This window comes from Perognathus longimembris, chromosome 2, assembly GCF_023159225.1.
Source record: "Perognathus longimembris pacificus isolate PPM17 chromosome 2, ASM2315922v1, whole genome shotgun sequence".
Taxonomy (NCBI): domain Eukaryota; kingdom Metazoa; phylum Chordata; class Mammalia; order Rodentia; family Heteromyidae; genus Perognathus; species Perognathus longimembris.
Window position 1 is genome coordinate 135,649,266 of NC_063162.1, and position 21,717 is coordinate 135,670,982.

At 42.8% G+C, this 21,717-nt stretch overlaps 1 protein-coding gene across 2 annotated transcripts in view; it reads left to right on the forward strand.

Annotated features, from left to right (window-relative positions):
• Tspan33 (tetraspanin 33) overlaps window positions 1–6,805 on the forward strand; it is a 30,527-nt gene extending 23,722 nt beyond the window's left edge. For both annotated transcript variants that reach the window (XM_048340195.1, XM_048340196.1), the window contains exons 5-8: window positions 194–289; window positions 3,506–3,634; window positions 5,397–5,558; window positions 5,739–6,805. In XM_048340195.1, coding sequence (XP_048196152.1) covers window positions 194–289; window positions 3,506–3,634; window positions 5,397–5,558; window positions 5,739–5,840 — 489 coding nt within the window. In that variant the 3' untranslated portion in view covers window positions 5,841–6,805. The remainder of the gene's footprint in view (window positions 1–193; window positions 290–3,505; window positions 3,635–5,396; window positions 5,559–5,738) is intronic.
• Window positions 6,806–21,717: the final 14,912 nt, after the last annotated feature.

Consider the following 21,717-nt stretch of genomic DNA (forward strand, 5'->3'; position numbering starts at 1 on the left):
GAAGGGCTACTCAAGCTGTGACCACACTGTATTGCACATGGAGGGTATCCTCCTGCCTTCATAAATTCTGCTGGGACAATAAACTACAGAGAAATGGAGGGTGGGAGGAGTGGGAAGGTGATCCTGGCCTACTGTTACTTCCACAGGGAGGACTTGATCCTGCTTCCTAATTCCCTGTTCATGTCTCTGTCAGGCTCGGGGGAAAGTGAGTGAGATAATCAACAACGCCATTGTCCACTACCGAGATGACCTGGACTTGCAGAATCTCATTGATTTTGGGCAGAAGAAGGTATGTGCTAACTGTGGTGGGGTCAATAAGCGGTCTGGGGGGGCTGTGAGTAAAAGTTAATGTCATCCAAGAGATGCCTCATCCTCTAGGGGTGAGGGGCTACTTTGTTACCTGCTAGGTAATAGATTCTGGGAAGAGATTTAGCAAGCAATCACACACACACATGCATACACAGAATACCTTAAGAGTCTGTTTAAGGATAGTGAATGGTGTAGGTAGTAATCCACTTGTATAAAAAAGAGGGGTGTATATTCTTATTCGCAAATGGATCCTGGGACAATCTGTAAGAAAATCATTATAAATAGTGACTTATAAGGAAGCAAGCAGATTTTTTGATTACCTAGTCAATAGTTACATTTGAATGAAGTTTACATTTTGGCCAAATATACATAGCAAAATTTACCATTTGCTCTGTTTGGTTTAGCAATGCTAGGGATGGAACTCAATAGTTTGCATATCATAGGCAAGCACTGAGTTACATTCCTAGAATTTACCATTTTAAGTATGCACATCTGTATATTTTAAAGTACAGATCTGTATACTTACATATTTTAAAGTATATTTTAAAATGCATACAGATGTGTATACTTTTGTTGATGCTGATACTTGGGGTAAGCTTGCTTAGTGTTTTTTGTGTGTGTATGTGCTTAAGGCTAGTACCACAAGCATGAATCACCAGCACCCAGCTCAGATGTGAATACTTAAAAACATTGTATACAAGCATCGCCACCAGCCATCTCCAGAACCTTTTCATATTACCCAGCTACAATTCTATACCCATTAAACACCATCTTCCTCTCCATCATTGTACTCTGTATGAATGGACTACGGTAGGTGTACATGTGAATGGACTCATACAATATTTGCTTGTTTGTGACTGATTTATCTCACTTGGCATTTCTTCAGATTTCATCTGTGTTGTAGCATGTATTGGAACTCCCTTCTTATTTTAGGCTGAATAATATTCCAGTGTTTTAAAATTCTATATTGTGTTTATCCATTGATCCATGAATGAACACCGGTGTTGCTTCTACCTTGTCTATTTCGCAATAGCTATGATGCTATGAATTTTGAATAAATGTGCTTTGGAGACCATGCTAGGTTCTTCCTATGATGCAACAACCAATTTGCTTTTTTTGTGTGTGGTGTTATTGGATTGGCCCAGGGGATATTCGTGCTTAACACGTACTCTATCACTGGGCTATACTGCCAGACCTTGCCAGTATTTCTGAATACCTTTTCACAGGCTCTATGCTATGCAGAGCTACAAAGCCAGAATCTTCTCTTTTGTGTGTGTGTGTGTGTGTGTGTGTGTGTGTGTGTGTGTGTGTGTGTGTGTGTGTTGGTTCTGAGACTTGAGCTCAGGGTCTGGACACTGACTGTCCTTGAGCTTTTTTATTCAAGGCTAACATCCTAATACTTGAGCCATAGCTCCACTTCTAGCTTTTTGGTGGAGTTTCATGGACTTCCCTTGTCCCAGTTAGCTTCAAAGTGTAATCTTCAGATCTGGGTTCCTGAGTAGCTAGGATTGCTGGTGTGAGCTACTGGCTCTCAGTATCAGAATATACCTCTTAAGTTTATAGTTCAGTGTGTAAAATTACACAGATATTCATATACCACAATTATAATACCAAATATTATTGGAGTTATAAGAAGATACACAAAGCAGCAGCAAAGAAAGTGCAGGGCACCTCTGACTCACGCTAGTAATTCTAGCTACTCAGAAAGCTGAGATCTGAGGTTTGTGGTTAGAAGCCAGCCTGGGCAGGAAAGTCCATGAGACTTTTATCTCCAGTGAACTACCAAAAAGCCAGAAGTAGAGCTGTGGCTCAAGTTGTAGTCTTGAGCAAAAGAGCTATGGGACAACACCTAGACCGCTGAGTTCAAGTCCCAGTACAGGCACAAGAAGAGGAGGAGGGAGAGGAGGGTGAAGAAGGGGGAGGGGAGGGAAGGAGGAGGAAAAGAAAGCATCTGTAGGTGAAAGCCACTGGGAAGCTTGAGCTACAGTTCAAATTATATTTAAATGACTTTAAAATTACAAGTGGGAACAACAAATGCTGGAGGGGGTGCGGGGAAAGAGGAACCCTTCTCCATTGTTGGTGGGAGTGCAAATTAGTACAACCACTTTGGAGAACAGTATGGAGGTTTCTCAAAAAGCTCAATATAGACCTACCCTATGACCCAGCCATACCACTCCTAGGCATCTATCCTAAACAGCAAAACCCAAAATATCAAAAAGACATTTGTACTTCCATGTTTATCGCGGCACAATTCACAATAGCCAAAATTTGGAAACAACCCAGATGCCCCTCCACAGACGAATGGATCCAAAAAATATGGTACTTATACACAATGGAATACTGCATAGCGATTAGGAATGGTGAAATATTATTATTCGCAGGGAAATGGTCAGAACTCGAACAAATAATGTTGAGTGAGACAAGCCTAGAACACAGAAAACAAAGGGGCATGATCTCCCTGATATATGACTGTTAACAAAGGGAGACGGAGAGACAGTAGAGACCAAGTCTGTGAAACAAAAACTGCTTGTCAAATAGTATTCCCCACAGGACTGGGGCAGCGACCCAACAGTATGTAACTAAAACCAAACAATTACTCAACATATAAATGTCAAAAATTGATCTCTCAGGGGAATACAATAGCTCAAAAGCTAGGTATGTATGTTCATATAAGACTACTGTCGACATATGGTCTAATATCGACATTACATTTAAAGCCCTAGGCGAACTTTCTTGGGCGTGGCCACGAGGCTACTGTATATGTTCTTGATACATTGTATATTGTATATATGTCTACCTGACCTAGAGAAGAGATAGAAAAACAGAATGTAAGATATCACAAGAAATGTACACACTGCCCTACTATGTAACTGTACCCTTTTTGTACAACACCTTGTCAAAAAAATTGTGTTCAATTAATAAACAAATAAATTTAAAAAAAAAAAAGAGAGCTGCATGTGGTGGGAAAAAAAAAAAAACCCAGCTCAAGTCTTTGAATTTCTTCCTGAGTTTGTCCCCTTTACAAATTGCTTTTGCAGCTATGCAAAGTAGAGCAGTAATAAAAATGTTCTCTTTCTCAAAAAAAACAAATTACAAGTGGAAGCTTACCACTGAGTTTTGACCACTGAGAATTCCTTTGGCTACTACAGTGTGTGGGATGGGGGATTGTTAATCTCTATGGTGGGTTATGTTGCAGTTCAGCTGCTGTGGAGGAATTTCCTACAAGGACTGGTCTCAGAACATGTACTTCAACTGCTCAGAGGACAACCCCAGCCGGGAGAGATGTTCTGTGCCTTATTCCTGTTGTTTGCCTACCCCCAATCAGGTGAGCAAACACCTCACTTCATTTCCTCCTGAGTAATGAGCCTAGTTATTTTCTTCTTTCTTTTCTTTTCTTTCTTCCTTCCTTTTTTTTTTTTTTTGCTGGTCCTGGGGCTTGAACTCAGGGTCTGGGCACTGCTGTCCCAAGGCTAGCACTCTACCATTTGAGCCACAGTGCCACTTCCAGCATTTTCTGATTCGTTTATTGGAGATAAAAGTCTCATGAACTTTCCTGTCCAGGCTGGCTTCAAACCGTGATCCTCAGATCTCAGCCATCTAAGTAGGTAGAATTACAGGCATGAGCTACTGGAACCTAGCTTTCTTTTCTTTTTTTAAATTATAATTTTATTGTTATTATTAAGGTGGGTTATTAAGAGGGGGTTGCCATTTCATAAACCAGGTAATGAGTGACACCTCCCTTCGCTTTCCTGTTTCCTCCTCCCATCCCTGCTCACAAGGTACATAGATTATTTTCATGTAGTATATACTGAATAGCAAGATTGCATTTGTTCATTCTTTTTTTTTTTTTTTTTTGGCCAGTCCTGGGCCTTGGACTCAGGGCCTGAGCACTGTCCCTGGCTTCTTCCCGCTCAAGGCTAGCACTCTGCCACTTGAGCCACAGCGCCGCTTCTGGCCGTTTTCTGTATATGTGGTGCTGGGGAATCGAACCTAGGGCCTCGTGTATCCGAGGCAGGCACTCTTGCCACTAGGCTATATCCCCAGCCCCCATTTGTTCATTCTTCCTCCCTCCCTTTCTGCAAACCCCAAAACAAATACCACCAATAACGACAACAACCCCATGTTTCCATTTCCTGGAATTCATTTAGATAAGTTGTATTTTTATTTTATTTATCTGTTTATTTATTTGCTTGTCTTGAGGTGTGAACTTGGGGCCTGGGTGCTGTCTCTGAATCTCTTTTTGCTAAAGACTAGTGGTGCTCTACCACATGAACCACAGAACTCCTTCTGGCTTTTTCTAAGGAGTTGATGGATATAAGATTTTCATGGATTTTCCTGCTTTCCTGCCCAGCAGCCTATCTTCAAATAGTGTTCCTCAGCTTTCAGTCTCCCAAGTACCTAGGATTATAGATGTGAGCCACCAATGCCAGAGATAAATAGTATTTTAAATGTTCAGAGAAGTTATACCTTTGGGTTTCTTCCCTAAGGGTATTGTCCTTAGTCTGACTGTTTGTGTGTGAATGCCTAGAGTCCTGTATATCATGTTGAGTTATATTTTAGATCTAGCTTCCACATATGAGAGAAATGGTGCCATTTGTCCTACCTCGCTTAGGTCCATCCATTTCCCTGCAACTGACATGACCTTATTCTTCCTCTTGGATGAGTAAAATTTCATTGTGTGTATGTAACACATTTTATTGATCTGCTCATCTATTGAAGAGCATCTAGGCTGTTTCCCTACCAGGTTACTTTCTGATTGGAACAGCTATTCTCTTGACTCTCTACCTGTCTCACATAACCAACCAGTTTTATAGAATAGCTATCAAATGAGTTTCTTTATCTCAGTCTGATGGTTCCTTTAACCTTTCACCCCTGGGAGCTCAGAAGAAGCAGCTCTAAAATATGGAGGAGTGATCCCAGACCTCTCAAAGGAGGGGAAATCTGTATCTAGCAATTTCCAACCCAGAAACTTCCACAAATACTTGAACAATTTAGGAGTTGAAAGGGTAGGATCCCTATCAGCTAGGGCCTCAAACAAGGTGCTAATGGTAGGGGAATTATATTTGGCTTTTCAATTGTTTCCTCAGGCAGTGATTAACACTATGTGTGGCCAAGGTATGCAGGCCCTTGATTACTTGGAAGCAAGTAAAGTCATCTACACCAATGGCTGTATCGACAAGTTGGTCAACTGGATACACAGCAACCTGTTCTTACTTGGTGGTGTTGCCCTGGGCCTGGCCATCCCCCAGGTAACTTCTGTGGTCAGACTTGTAGGTCTTACTAACTCTGCAAAGACTCCTTTTGGGTGGGAGGGACATGGGGATTGGTTAGGGACTGGGATTGCTGAGGGACAAGAGGGGGGGTAGTGAGTCATGGAAGCAGGAGCTTCATTCCCTGCTGAGGGACCAGTTCCTTTTTGTCTCTTTTAGCTGGTGGGAATCCTGCTATCCCAGATTCTTGTCAATCAAATCAAAGATCAGATCAAGCTACAGCTCTACAACCAGCAGCATCGGGCTGACCCATGGTATTGAGAATCCATCTATATCTCCTCACTATGGCCACAAGCAAGCCTCATCCATCAACAGCACTGGGTGCTGAGAATAGCACCTAATGGCAATTTGGGATTCCAGCCCCCCAGCAATGATGACCCAGTGGGAAGAAGCAAATTCCAGATGGACAGATGGCAGGGTACACAGGTGGCTTGAATCTCTCCCCCATCCTAGCCTTGAGCATCATCAAAGAATTATTTTCTGTTGTTTCTAACCTTAAGCATTTGGATTTATGCTTTTAAGATTTGTTGGGGCAGAGATGTTTTGGAAACAGCAATTGTATGGAGAGTTGAGGGGGTACTAGCTGCTGCTTTTCCACTGAGGCACTACAGCCAACAGTTCTACTAGAGCTACCACTGAGCTTGGTGGACATACTTAAGTGCTGCTGCCAGGGAGACCTGACTGTGGAAAGCAGTCACCAGCAGCCTTGCCTGAAGTCTAGTTGGCAGAATTCCAGCTCCAGAAGGAAAGGGAGTAGAACAGGCAGAGGGGAGTAAGCCTCTGATGGGGGTCGGCTGGGGACAGAGCTGTGTGCTCGGTAGGAATAGAAGAGGATATGTTTACCAAATGCCTGCCCTGCCATCCTCCCAGGTAGTCAGAATGAGCTACATCCTGCCCCTCCCTTGTTTCCATGGCAATGTGGCAGCAAGCACAAGGGGGTACAACAGCAGCCAAATTCATCCCTACTCCCTTCGAAAAAAGTTTTAAACCATGGCCCCTATATTCTGCAGTCAGCAAGTGGGACTGAGCCCTTGAATTCCTCTCTGTCTGGCCCTCCCTCCAGCAAAGTAAGGTTTTCTTTAACTTGGCTGTATACAGAGGAATGGTCACACCCCTCACCTCCACTCCCCTGCACCCGACTGAACTCAGTGTTTCTCCAGTGTAGAAGCAGGACCCTTGCTGGGGCTGGGGGAGCCAGAAGTGGCAATAAAAGTTTGTTGACCTGGGCTGAGCTGTCTTCTGCAAACTTTCCATTCTGGCAACTAGAAGGGGAGAAATGTCTGTGAACTTTGCCTCTAGGAGGATACTGGAGACCCCAAAACACCCTCCCTGGTCCACATGCCCTCATCTACCTTGATCTTGTAGATCCAAAGGTTTCCAGTTCTGCTCTGAGAACAGCTTGTAACTCCAAACTTGGTGTTGCTTTTTGTTTTTGTTGTTTCGAATTACCGTGGATTAAAATTAATTTGCTACCCAAATCTTTAGGATGAGTGTAGGGAGGAAAGGCTACAAGCACTGGAGTAGGGAAGAAAGGCCATCTCTTCTGAGCCGGGGGCCTTGTGGCTCCTCACTCCCTCTTCATCTGGAGGAGCTGGGTACCCGCAGGCTGCCCAGCCTGTGCTGGGCTGAACTCATCAGAGCATGGGAACCATCGTGCAAGGGCGGGCCCTGAGGGGCGGGGCCTTAGGGGGCGGGGCCTTAGGGGGCGGGGCGAGGGCGGCCTTCATGGGTGGTCTCCATCCTCTTGGCCGCTGCGCCTTTTCTGAGCCTGCCAGGGAGGGGGAAGGGCTGCCCGGAAAGGGAGCGCGGGTCTCCCTGCTGTACCCTGCAGTCGAGGGCCTCCACTGGGGGCTTGATCTAGCCTCTTGAAACCTGGAGAGAACCCCTTTCATGAGGGAGGGAGGGGTTGGGGGGGGAGCAAAGCCTGGCAAGTTCGCTCCCGCCTCCACTGTTTCACTGTTTCCGCTGCGAGCTTTCTGCTCCTGGGAGGGCGCTTTTCCAGCAGCTGCCTGGGGCCTGGGCCAGGGTTTTGCTCCCAGCTCATAAAGGAACGGAAAGAAAAAATAAAATCATCATCACGAATATAAAACTTAAAGTAAAGGCCTTTCATTCTGCGCGAGAAAAGTAAAAGAAAGCCCGCTTTACACTTTCTTGGTAACATGCCTTTTTTGCATAGGGTCAGAAACATGCACTTACTCATTTCTGTCTGTGATGGCAATCCCCAGGTCTTGAATTAGGGATTGGAGTAGTGCACCCTCCACGAAAAGAGGCAGTGGGGAGCTCACCTGACTGGAAATAAGAGACCAGGAGTGAGGGGGGGGGGGGCGGGGAGCCTCAGAACCAGGGTTCAAATGGATTTCTCCAGGGCCTCCTTTGGTCCTTTGTATTCAGTCTTCTAGGCTGGACTAAAGGCCTGGAAATCCTCAGAGCCAAGCTTGAAAACTTAAGCAGCAAGCATGGCAGGGTGGTGAAGGCTTATAATACAGCTGAGATAGGAAGATCATGAGTTCCAAGCCAGCCTAGGCTGCATCGTGAGATCCTGTCACATAACAAGCAAAAGACAGAAACAAAGTCTTAACAAGTAAATGTTCAGAAACTTAAAAGGCAGCAAAGTGTTTCTAGCTAAATTCCAGTTTGTGGTACCTCTGGTTCTCCGTCTCTCCCTAGCTTGCTTTCTCTTTGGCTAGATGCTGGGAGAGAAAATGTTCCTATTTTTAGAAGGTTTCTCATTGTAATTTCATGTTCCAGTTGAATTTTTCTTTATTTCTACCAACCTCAGTCCCAAACAGGAGGATTTTGCATCAGTATCAATCTAGGCCCTGAAGGTGGATGACTGGGAGGAGATTCACAGAGATAAGAAACTAATCTGGGGGCAGGGGCAGAGGCAGAGGGCAATGCTAGAGGTTAGTGAAAACATGGCTGAATGACATGGCAAGAAAAATCTAAGCCCTGTGTCCAGAAGAGCAAGTTTTGCAGAAATTCCAAGTCCCCCTATATTCTTTTTCAATTGTTGTTGTCACAAATTGCCATAAATCTACTCGTATAAATAAACAACATAAATCTGTTGCTACCATTCTGGAAGTCAGAAGTCCAGAATTGGCCTCAGTGAGGTAGTCAAGGTGTGACTGGGGCAGCAATCCTTTGTGGGCACAGGAGAGAACTATTTTTCAGCTCCCACTTGTATACCTTGCTTGGTGGTGTACCTTCCTCCATCTTCACTCCATCTGCTTTTCCCCTGACTCTCCCGCTCTGGTAATACCCTTGTGATGATTATCAGGCCCACTTGGACTATGCAGGATGACCTTCCCTTTTGAAGATTCATTTATTTAGCCACCTCTCCAAAGTTCCCTTGACCTTATGAAGTCAGATACACACTGCTGCCGGGATTAGGACATGGGCATCAGGATGGACACTACTCACATTCTCCTTCCCAGTCTCACCTATGACTTCAGGTGAGGGACTCAGGAAATGAATAAATATTGGATGATGGCAAGAGTGAAAGAGGTATTCTCCAGGTCTCTCTCTGTCTCTCTCTGTCTCTGTCTCTCTCTGTCTCTCTGTCTCTGTCTCTGTCTCTCTCTCTCTCTCTCTCTGTCTCTCTCTCTCTCTCTCTCTCTCTCTCTCTCTCTCTCTCTCTCTGTGTCTTTCTCTCATCCTGGGCCTGGGCACTGTCCCTGAGTTTCTTTTTGCTCAAGGCTAGCACTCTATCACTTGAGCCACAGCTCCACTTCTGACTTTTTCTGTGAATGTGGTACTGATGGAATTGAACCCAAGGCTTTGTGCATGCTAGACAAGAACTCTACCACTGGGCTGGGAATATGGCCTAGTGGCAAGAGTGCTTGCCTCATATACATGAGGCCCTGGGTTCGATTCCTCAGCACCACATATACAGAAAATGGCCAGAAGTGGCGCTGTAGCTCAAGTGGCAGAGTGCTAGCCTTGAGCAAAAAGAAGCCAGGGACAATGCTCAGGCCCTGAGTTCACGGCCCAGGACTGGCCAAAAAAAAAAAAAAAAGAACTCTACCACTAAGCCACATTCCCAGCCCCCATCTCTCTTGATAATAAATCAGTTTTTTGTGTGTACTTACTGTGTGTCAATTACATATTTATTATGAAGGTAAATAGTCAGGCTTTGTTATTTTTGTGACTCATTCTTATCCTGAAGACCAGATGAGCTAATAAAGCTGGGGACAAGTTTCAAAAGGAGGAACAGACCAGGACAGTGGTGCACCTGTAATCTCAGCAGCTTGGGAAACTGAGGCAAGAGGATCACCTAGTCTAGGAATTCAAGAACAGCTTGGACAACATAGTGAAACCCTGTCACAACAAAAGAGGGACAACATAACTCTTACTAAAAGAATTCTTTCAACCTATTACTCTAAAAAGATCAAATACATTTACTAAACACCCAAAATAAGTTTAGAGTAAGTGAATATTCCCAATTGCCATAGACAAAACATTTAAATAAGGGATAAGCCTGTTGTAAAATTAAGGCTGGAAATTAAGCTTCTAGAGTCTCCACTCCATGCCAGGAAGTAGCATCAAGTGGATGCAACATAGAGATTCCAGAAATGCTTTTTGAATATCAGTGCTCAGTATCTAATAAACAAAATGCAACATAACAATAAGAAGAGTGGTCACTAATAAAAGGTATTAAATGGATTACAGTAAGTGAAATAAGTAACACATTTGTGTATTCCCTCATGCCCTGCAGTACATCCCAAAAGGGTAGAACATTTTGACTAAATATTTTATTTCTTTATTTTCAGTCATGAGGCTCAAACTTGGAGCCTGGGCACTGTTCCTGAGCTCTTTCACTCAAGTTTAGAACTCTAACCCCTTTGAGCTATAGTTCCACTTCCAGTTTTCTGGTGATTAATTGGAGATAAGAGTCTCATGGACTTTCCTGTCTGGGCTGGCTTCCAACCAAGATCCTCAGATCTCTGCCTCTTGAGTAGCTAGGATTATAGGTATGAGACCCCAGCACCCAGCTTGACTAAATATTTTAAACTAACACAAACCGAAAAGAAAGAAAGAAAGAAAGAAAGAAAGAGGAAGGAAGGAAGGAAGGAAGGAAGGAAGGAAGGAAGGAAGGAAGGAAGGAAGGAAGGAAGGAAGGAAGGATGAATCTGTCATATTTGTCATAGCTCTGGGAGAGCCAAAGAGGACAGCTTTTCAATGTATTGCCCAAGTCACCATGTCTCTTCCTAGTTTCTAGTGCTTTACCACTCTGAGCCATAGCTCCACTCCTGGTTTTCTGGTGATTAATTGGAGATAAGAGTCTCAACATTCTTGCCTGGGCTAACTTTAAACTCTGATCCTCAGATATTATCCTCTTGAGTTACTAGGATTAGAGGTGTGTGCCACCTGTGCCCAGCTCATTCATTCATTCATTCATTCACTCATTCATTTGTTTACTTTTGCTGGTCCTGGAGCTCAAACTGTGGGCTGGGCTCTGTCCCTGAGCTTCTTTTGCTCAAGGCTAGTACTCTACCATTTGTGGCATAGCACCACTTCCATTGGCTTATTTTTTTTTATTAAAAATGTTTAGTGTATTATAAAGGTGATTTACAAAGTGGTTACCATTTCATAGGTCAGGTAAAGAGTACATTTCTTTTAGGCAATGTCAGTCCTTCCCTTGCTCTCTCCAAGTTTTTCCCTCCTGTCCCCACCAACAAGTTGAATAGTTCATTTTCAACATAGTGTCTAGTAAGTATCACTGCTGTATTTGTTCACCCTTTGTCCCTCCATTTCTGTGCTCCCGCTTGCTCCCCCAAAGACAGATAAACAAATAAGACAAAAAGAAAAGAAAAAAGCCTCTTGTTTTCATTTCCATTTCATTTTATATGATCAGAGGCATTGCTCCTTTGCATTCTTCTCCTAAGAGTATCCTTTGGTCTCACTGTGCATGAATGCCTGGAGTCCTGCATCATTTATCATGTCCCAGTGTGCTTTAGATTTAGTTTCCACATATGAGAGAAAACATGCACTATTTATCTCTGAGCTTGGCTTACCTCACTTAGCATGATTTGTTCTAAGTCCATCCATCTCCCTGAAAATGACATAAAATTATTCTTTCTAGTGGCTGTGTAAAATTCCACTGGATATAGGTACTACATTATTTGGATCCACTCATCTATTGTAGAGCTTCTGGGCTATTTCTATAACTTAGCTATCATGAATAGTGCAGCAATGAACCTGGATGTGCAAGTGTTTTTTTTATGGTATCCTGGGTCTTTTCAATTATTATTATTAGTTTACTTCATTGTTACTGTAGAGGTGATGTACAGAGTAATTACAATTACATGAGTCAGGTAATGAGTACATTTCCTTTCATACACTGTCTTCTGTTTCCTCACTCTCTCCCAGTCCTTCCCTCCTATCTCTACCTACGAGTGGTATAGTTCATTTTCATCAGTGTCCAGTGAGCTCCACTGCTGCACTTGCTCACCCTTTTTCCCTTGAGTTCTGCACACACCCCACTGTACACTGTACACTCTTTTCAGTTTCTTGAGGCCACCTGTATTCCTTGGTTAGTGGCCTCCTTCCTTATTTTGTCAGCTATAGATGAGGCTACAATGACCATGTGTTGTAAAATAGACAGCAGAGAGTTTAATGGTCTTTCTTTGTACTGTTTCTTTTCCTAATGAAATCATTTTACAGTGAGCACTAGAGGCTCACACCTGTAATCCTAGTTATTCAAGATGCTGAAATCTGAGGATCACAGTTCAAAGCCAGTCCAAAAGGAAAGTCCACAAGATTCTCACCTGCATTTAACCACCAAAAAGCCAAAAATAGAGTTCTTGTTCAAGTGGTAGAGTGCTAGTCTTGATTTAAAAATATAAAGGATAGAGCCTAGACCCTGAATTCAGGCCCCAACACACACACACACACACACACACACACACACACACACACACACACACACACACACCCCACTTCATTTGAACAACCCTTTTTGTCAGGAACTCTGTTAGAGTCAAAGCCTCTTACTTTTTTTGTTCATTTTTGTGCTGGTTCTGGTGGTTAATTGGAGCTAAGAGTCTCTCAGACTTTCCTGTCCAGGAATTGTGATTCTCGGATCTCAGCCTCCTGAGGAAGTGTGAGCCACTAGTACCCAGCTTATAGCTGGAATTTTAACTATCCCAGAAAGATATCAAATGAGAACATATTCCTGAAAGGCCTAATGGAGCCAGGGAGAGGTGGACAAAAGGAGGTGAAATTTGTATCCCCACTAACACATCATATGTGTTAAAATATTATTACTGAGACAAGAGTGGTGAGGCACACCAAAATCTCAATACTCAGGAGACTGAGGCAGGAAGATCATGAGCTCTAGGCCAGCCTGAAACTACATAGTGATTTGTCTCAGAAAGAAATTTTAGCTGGGAATTGATGGCTCATGCCTGTCATCCTAGCTACTCAGGAGGCTGAGATCTGAGGATCACAGTTTGAAGTCAGCTCTGAAAGGAAAATCCATGAGACTCTCATCTCCAATTAGCCACCAGAAAACCAGAAGTGGCACTATAGCTCAAGTAGTAGAGCGCTAACCTTGAACAAAACAGTTCAGGGACAGTGCCCAGGCCCTGAGTTCAATCCCCATGACTGACAATTTAAAAAAAGAAAATTTAAAAGGTAATTATTGAAGAAAGGCAGTTTGAAAAGAAATTGAAATCCTCTAAACTGAAAGCCATGGATGGTTTAAGGAAAATTGATACCTAGAGTATGCACATGTGCATGCGGGTACTGAGACTTGATCTCAGTGCCTGGTCGCTGTCCCTTAACGTTTTTGCTTAAGTCTGGCACCCTACCATGTTAGCCACAGCTCCACTTCCAGAGTTTTGGTGGTTCATTGTAGGCAAGAATCTCATGGACTTTCCTGCTGAGGCTAGCTTGAAACTACGATCCTTAGATCTCAACCTCCTGAATAACTAGGATTACAGGTGTGAGCCACTGGATCTGGCTATTTTTATTTTTATTATTGTTTTTGACAGTACTAGTGTTCTGAACTCAGCCTTTTACTTTCTGGGCTGTTATGCTACTGAGCTACATCTCTACCCTGTTTTCACTGGTTATTTTTAGGATAGGGGCTCCCTATCTGAGCATGAATCTGAGCTAATATTTACATACTTTCAGGTTTCTCATTCTTGCTGGAATGACAGGTGCATGACATTCTATCTCCATGGAGATAGAGTCTTTGGGACTTTTCTGACAGAGCTGTTCTGGGACCATGATCCTCCCAGTCTCAGTCTCCCATACAGCATGATCTTTGGCATTCAGCTAGGGGCTGAAAAGGGATCTTGCAAGTTTGGTTTTTTGGTTGTTGTTTTTTTTTTTTGTTTTGTTTTTTGTCTTTGTTTTTAACCTAGGCTGGTGTCAAACAGTGATCCTCTAGGTCTCAGCTTCACTAGTAGCTGGAATTAGAGGAGTGAGCCACCAGTGCCCAACTGCCAGGTACCACTGGGGCACTGGGAAGAGAATATGACAAAATCTACCCTCCTAAATTTTCTATTTTTTATTTTTTATTTTTTGGCCAGTCCTGGGGCTTGGACTCAGGGCCTGAGCACTGTCTCTGGCTTCTTTTTGCTCAAGGCTAGCACTCTGCCACTTGAGCCACAGTGCCACTTCTGGCCATTTTCTATATATGTGGTGCTGGGGAATTGAACCCAGGGCCTCATGTATATGAGGCAAGCACTCTTGCCACTAGCCTATATCCCCAGCCCCTACCCTCCTAAATTTATACTCAAGTACAGGAGACAGATTTACTCAAATATATATATGAAAATATATCAGGCTGAGAAGCTAGAGAGTGGTAGAAGGAGGGCTATTCTAGATGAGACATTTGAAAAATGGTGGGGTTTTTTTCTTTTGTTTTGCCAGTCATGGGGCTTGAACTCAGGGCCCAGGTGCTGTCCATGAACTCTTTCTTCTCAAGGCTATCACTCTACCACTTTGACCCACAGCACCACTTCCAGTTTTTCTGGTGGAATTAAGAGTCTCACGGAGTTTCCTGTTCAGGGCTGGCTTCAAATTGAACTGTGATCGTCAGATTCCAGACTCCTGAGTAGCTAGGATTACAGGCATGAGCCACTAGCACTGGCAGTATTATTTTATTTTATTCTATTTTATTTATTTATTTACTTATTTGTTGGTTGTGGGCTTGATTGAATTCTGGGCCTAAGTGCTGTCCCTGAGCTCTTCAGCTCAAGGCCAGTGCTCTACCATTTGAGCCACAGTGCCGCCACTTCCAGTTTTCAGATGGTTAATTGGAGATAAGAGTCTTACGGACTTTCCTCCCCTGGCTACATTTGAACCATGATCTTCAAATCTCAGCCTTCAGATCTCAGCATCCTGAGTAGCAAAGATTATAGGCATGAGCCACTGGCCCAGATAGTGGTTTTTGTTTTGTTTTTTAAACTTTTTTTTTAAGCTGGGTGCTAGTGGCTCATGCCTATAATTCTAGCTACTCAGGAGGATTTGAAGCCAGCCAGGACAGATAAGTCTATGAGACTCTTTTCTCCAATTAACCACCAAAAAACAGGAAGTAGAGTGGTGGAGTGCTAGTCTTGAGAAGAAGAGCTCATGGATAGCCCCCAGGCCATGAGTTCAAGCCCTATAACCAACAGTAAATAAATAAATAAAACATTTTATGTTTTTGAAGGAATTACAAACTTATAGCACAGTGAAGTCTCATGAACCTTCCTCAGCCTCCCCAGTGTTAATTTGTATAATTATAGTACAATATGAAAAGGAAGGAATTCACTAGTATAATCCACATAGTGTATTCAATTATAATACAGTTATTTGCATAAACTGCGTAGCTCTATGTCATTTTTATCACGTGTGGCTTTGTATAATTACCACTACAATCAAGGCACTCGGCTGTTTAAGTGAATTATATTTCCCTAAATTGTAGCCCCACACCCCTCCAAAAATGTAGAGGACTGGGGCTGTAGCTCAGTGAACGAGCACCTAGTTTACATCTATAAAGGCCTGAATGTGACCAGCACCAAAAAACAAAAACAAAGCTCAGCCATGCCATCATGCAAAACACAGAGGTATTGCACTCTGGCCACACCCATCCCTCCCTAACAAACCCCTGGCAACCACCAGTCAGTTCTCCTCCATAATTATGTTATTTCACAAATGTTACAGAAAGGGAATCTGCAATAGGTAGCCTTTTGAGGCTGACTTTTTTTACCCTGCCTAATTCCTTTGCAATCCATCCAAGTTAGTATGTGTATCAAGGGTATATTCTTTGTTTATTTCTCAGTACTGCTCTACCATCTGGAGAAAACCACAGCTCCTTTTATCACTCAGTATTGTAGGACTTTTGACTAGTTTCTAATTTGGAACTATTACAAATAAAACTGCTATGAACATTTATGTACAATTTCCTGCGTGTTAAGAAATCTCCATTTCTCTTGGATAAATGTCCAGGAGATGATTACGGGGTCCTAGTAAACTCATAGGTGCCCACTCCTGGGACCAACAAAACTACTTTCTACTTTCTAGAGTGGCTATATCATTTTATGTTCTGAGTGACCCAGTGTGTGTGTGTGTGTGTGTGTGTGTGTGTGTGTGTGTGTGTGTGTGTGTGTGTGTGTGTGTATAAGCTGATATTCTTCTGAGATGCACCTTCAGCCCCGTTTTTGCTGTTTTGGTGCGTGTGGTGATCTTTCATTGTGGCTTAATTTGCATTTCTCTAATGGTGAATGATGTTGAATATCTTTTTATATGTGTGCTGTTCTTGAACTCTGCTCAAGTGATCCTCCCACCTCACTTTCCCAAGTAGCTAGGACTGCCTCACCTAACTCAATTTATCCCTAGTGAGATGTCTGTGCACATCTTTTGCCCATTTTCCAATTGGCTATTTTTGAGATAGATAGATAGATAGATAGATAGATAGATAGATAGGGACTTTAGAAAACATGCAATTTGTTTATAACTTCTAATTTGTAATTTGTCTTTATTGGATTTATATTTAAATAGCCTTACTTTCTTTGGAGCAGTTTGTAAGGATTACATTCCTGAGAAAGAGTATTTGAGTGTACCTGAGTAAATTGAGAACATAAGAATGAGTGCAAAGGGGCTGGGGATATGGCCTAGTGGCGAGAGAGCTTGCCTCGTATACATGAGGCCCCGGGTTCGATTCCCCAGCACCACATATACAGAAAACAGCCAGAAGTGGCACTGTGGCTCAAGTGGCAGAGTGCTAGCCTTGAGCAAAAAAGGAAGCCAGGGACAGTGCTCAGGCCCTGAGTCCAAGGCCCAGGACTGGCCAAAAACAAAACAAAACAAAACAAAAGAATGAGTGCAAAGGTCCTGAAGCAGGTGTTTACTCAGTAGTTAGAAAAAACAGCATGTTTGAAATGGTGTGATTAAAAAAAAAAGAGGGCTGGGAATGTGGCTTAGTGGGAGAGTGCTCACCTAGGATGCATGAAGCCCTGGGTTCAATTCTTTAGTACCACATAAACAGAAAAAGCTGGAAGTGGTGCTATGGCTCAAGTGATAGAGTGCTAGCCTTGAGCAAAAGGAAGCCAGGGACAGTGCTCAGGCCCTGAGTTCAGTCCCCAGGACTGGCAAAAAAAAAAAAAAAAAAAAGAGTGATGTCCTCCTGGTTGTCAGGGGTCAGCAGCACTTTGGTGAAGTTCTAATGAAATATTTTGAACACAAGTCTGGTGTGATCTGACATATTAGAAGGTGACTCTGGAGCTTGAATGGAGAATACACTATGGGAAGGAAAGAAGCTGCTGTTCAGAAGCTCTTTGGCCCAAGTGAATGGTAATAGTAGTTCTTATGAGGTTAGCAGCAATTGAGTGGATGGAGAACGATGGAGAGTCAGGCATATTCTGAAGGTTTCTTTTTTTTTTTTTTTTGAATCAGGATTTCCTGGTGATTGGGCAAGGAATGTTTGACAAAGAGGAGGGCCAAGGTTTTTGGCCTGTGAAGTTGGTGAACAGTGGTGCCACTTAAGAGGAGGAAAATTGTAGCGTACTTGTTTTATTTTATTTTTAGCTATACCAGAGTTTGAACTCAGGGCCTCTCTTGCTAGGCTCGTGTTTACCCACTTCAGCCATGTCTCCAGCTCCTAAAATATCTTCATTTTGATGCATTCTATCTTACCATTTTTTTCTTTTATTGCCTGTATTTTTGGTTTCATAGCCATGAGATTATTGCCCAACCCAGTGCCATGTAGAGTTTTTAAGCATTGTATAGTTTTAGCTTTAAAATGTATCTATTTTTTTAAAAGAGTTAAAGTTTCATTTTGGCCCATGATCTTAGAGTCCAGTGGGTCCCATTGCTGTGGACTGTGTTGAGGTAGAGCATCATAGAGAGGCCATGGCAGAACAAAGTTGCCTCATGGCTTCCAGGAAGTAGAGACAGAAGAAGAAAAACACTAGAGAGAATATACACCTTCCAAATATACACCATCTCAACAAACTACTTTCTCCAATTAGTGCTTGCCTCCCGTAGTTCCTGTTATCTTCCTGTAGTCCATTTCATAAGCCTATCAAAGGATGAATCCATTGATTGAGCCAGAGTCTTCATGGTCCAAATATCTCTCAATAATTGGATTTTCCACCTGGGGACCAAACCTTCTACACATGAGCCTTTTGAAGACACTATATCCAAATCATACTAGAAGCTGTAATGACCACACTAATCTATTCATGACAGATGACTTTTAGGACCCTAAATACATCTTAAGGGCCATACTACTTTCGAATCATTTCATTGTGGATTTAATCCTCAACATGAGCTTTGGCAGGGACAAACTACATTTAAATCATAGCTTTATACAAAGTAAGGCTCCTCTTTCATTCTTTGTGTGTATGTGTGTGTGTGTGTGTGTGTGTGTGTGTGTGTGTGTGTGTGTGTACAGAGCCTAAGTACTGTTCTTGAGCCTTTTTGCTCAAGGCTAGTACTCTACCACTTGAGCTACAGCTCCACTTCGGGCTTTTTCTGTAGTTTGTTGGAGATAAGAGTCTCATGGACTTTCCTGTCCAGGCTGGCTTTGAGGTGTGATTCTCAGCTATCAGCCTCCTGAGTAGCTAGGATCACAAGTGTGAACACCAAGCTCACTTTGCACATGAGTATTCAAATTTTCCAGCACTAGTTATTGAAAAGACCATTAAATGTATTGTCTTCTGGGTCAAAAACCAACTGGCATGTTAGGGTTTACTTCTAGGCTTTCTGTCTTATTCTACTGGCTTATATTTCTGCTCTCATGGTAGTTCTGAAGTAGTTTAGCATGTATATTTGGAGTACATTTTGAAGTTCAGAAGAGTGAGTCCATCAATTTTATTCTTCTTTTTCAAGATTGTTTTGGCTACTTAGAGATCCCTTGTAACATATGAAATGTGAAGATCAGCTTTTTCATTTCTGTCAAAGAGGATATTGGGATTTTGATAAGAATTGTGTTGAATCTGTAATTAAATTTGTGCAGCATTGTCACCCTAACAATAATGAGTCTTCCTGTCTTTGGAATGTAGGAGCACTGCAACAATTATGCTCCAGATTCTGGCCAGTGTGACACTTGGGCCAAGGTCTCCAAGGCTCAGCTGAGCTCAGACATCAAGGTTTCAAGGATACTCATGACACTTTCATGTCAATCTTCTGTGAGTGGTAAGATCTCTTTGAGTCACTAAATTAATATTAAAACAGTCAATAGTGAATGTGGGACTTCAGGATGCCAAAATATTTGGTGAGAATGACTCAGAAATCAAGAAGCTACTTGTTGCAAATCAAGTGCTGCAAAGCCTTGTCAACCCGGGACAGCTTCTCATGGCCCCAACAAAAGAACTATGTTAGGACATGTAGATAGGGTTAAGGGACTGTTCATGCATGTGTGTGTGTGTGTGTGCACATGCGCATGTCTATCTAGCTCAGGAGTGGAATACTTTGCAACCTGCCAGCAAGCTTGTCTAACAGACACTGGTGCATCTTGGTGCATCTGCAGGAGAAGATGGTCTGTATCAGGTGAAGAGCACATTGGTGATGTGTCTCTGCCACGGTGGGAACATGGTCCCTAGTTGTGGTGATAGTACTATGGAGATTTTTTCATAGTTTTGCCTTCTGCTGCCTCTTTCTAGGCCAGAGGAATTCCCAAAAAGGGAATATTGTGATTTCTCACCTCCTAGCTCCCCTACACAAGAAAAGAACATTCTGGCCTGAATAAAACCTCTTAGAATCATCTAAGATTCCCTCTTCTGCTCAAGCACATGTGTTAATCCCCCCTTAGTACACAGGATACTGAGTATGCCATGAAAAAAGGCCACGGGGCCTTCAAAACAGTAACTACTGAGAAAGGAAGTAAGTAGAGAAAGTTCACAAAGTGTGAGTGTGACTTCAAGCTCCAAGGCAACTTTCCCTATGGCTCAGATGTAGGTGTGTTCTAACAGCCAATTTATTTCTATCATGACAAAAAAAAATAAACCTAGATCATTATACTTTAAATTGTTTTTCCAATGGGAACATTATGCCCTTGTGACAGTTTATTTCTACTTCCATAAATCACCGGTGACTTCTCTCCAAACTGTCTCTTGCCTCCAGCCTCTTGCCCTTCATACCATGCTCAGGTCACCGTATAGTTATAAGTGATTAATAGCACTCGTGTCATAGAAACTACACTCTTTCCTTTTTGGCAAAAGAATTAAACGTTAGTATCTCTGCATGTCATTTGAGGCTTCCTGACAGTCACTTTCTATACATATCCCTTGCTATGTCCTGACAGCCAAGCAGAACATGCTCTGAGCTGTGGTTATAGTTTCCTCCACAGGGAACAACACCAGTGTTGAATCCTCTACTTTTCTGGATCCTCCTACTCACACTTCAATCCTAGATTCAAATACCACCTCCTCCACTTCTACTCACCCTGTTGTCTTTACTACAAGTCCCTATCACATCTCACTTTAGCAGCTAATCAAATGATTAGGATGTGTATCCAATTGAACTCTGTGTGGATACAGAGAATAAAATTAAGTTCCTACCCTGAAGAAAATTTTTCTGTTTTGCCATGAAACTGTATATGTTTCTTGAGGGCAAGCCTGTCTCCACAATATTCTAGTATTGATTGAGGAAGAATATTCTAATTTCGTGTGTGTGTGTGTGTGTGTGTGCGTGTGCTTGTGATTCTATTCACCAGGCTTCACATTCCTGTTTGGGAATTTCACTGGCCTAGCAAAGGGCAGCAGAAAGGACTATACTATGAGAAAATACTCAGCGGTGTTCACAGATAGCAAGCCACATTCGCATTCATTCTTCAAGGATGTTACTAGGCTGCTGTTTACAATCCCAGTATTTCAGAAAGAATAAGTTGAATTCTCCTCTGCCAATCCCCCACCTTTCTACCTGTGGGGCTGAAATACCAGTGAAGGATGGTAGCTTAAATGTAATAGCTAAATGATCAAAGGTAACAGAAATCATCTATTTTACCTCGTCTACCAGCTAGTCTTCCAGTGGTGAAATAAAATAAAAATTACCCAAGTGAACTGCCCATCAGTAACAAGGAAAAATTGGTCTAACCCTGGCTAGACCCTTAGTTATGGGTGCTAACTGCCTCATGGTGAAATCTGAGACATGTAAAGTACTGCAAGAAGGAAAAGTAGAATGGGAAAGAGTACTGCAGAGACTTCCTCTGATAGCTGGGGCCATCAAAGATGGACTGGATTCCTTTGAATACAACTAAAGACACGCCAAGGCCACGCAGACTTCACACACTCATAGCAATAAACCAATCCGAGTTTAAGGGCGACATGTTTGGGTTCCAGACAGCTGCTCTCTCAGGTAACAACAGCTGGGACGGGACGCCTGCTCTGATAGACATCATCTCTCACGTGGATCCAGAGTTGGATTTGAAGAAATGGGAACTCCAATCTTCGGTTCCTCTCCAAGGGGACCTGGGATAAACTGAAAGATTTACCAAAAGCCACGGTGAGCAACTGGGCAGGGACGAGGTGGAGGAATCTCTCATGGACTCCAGGCTTGTCTTTTCTCTCCCATCCTAACAGGAGAAATGGCCTGCAAATGACCAAGTCAAACCAGCCTCAGACAGATCAAGTTATAGCTAAAGTCTCATAATAGCTCTACTCTACACTCATCTCTTTCCCCCTGGCGCTGGGCGGTGTGGCGGGGT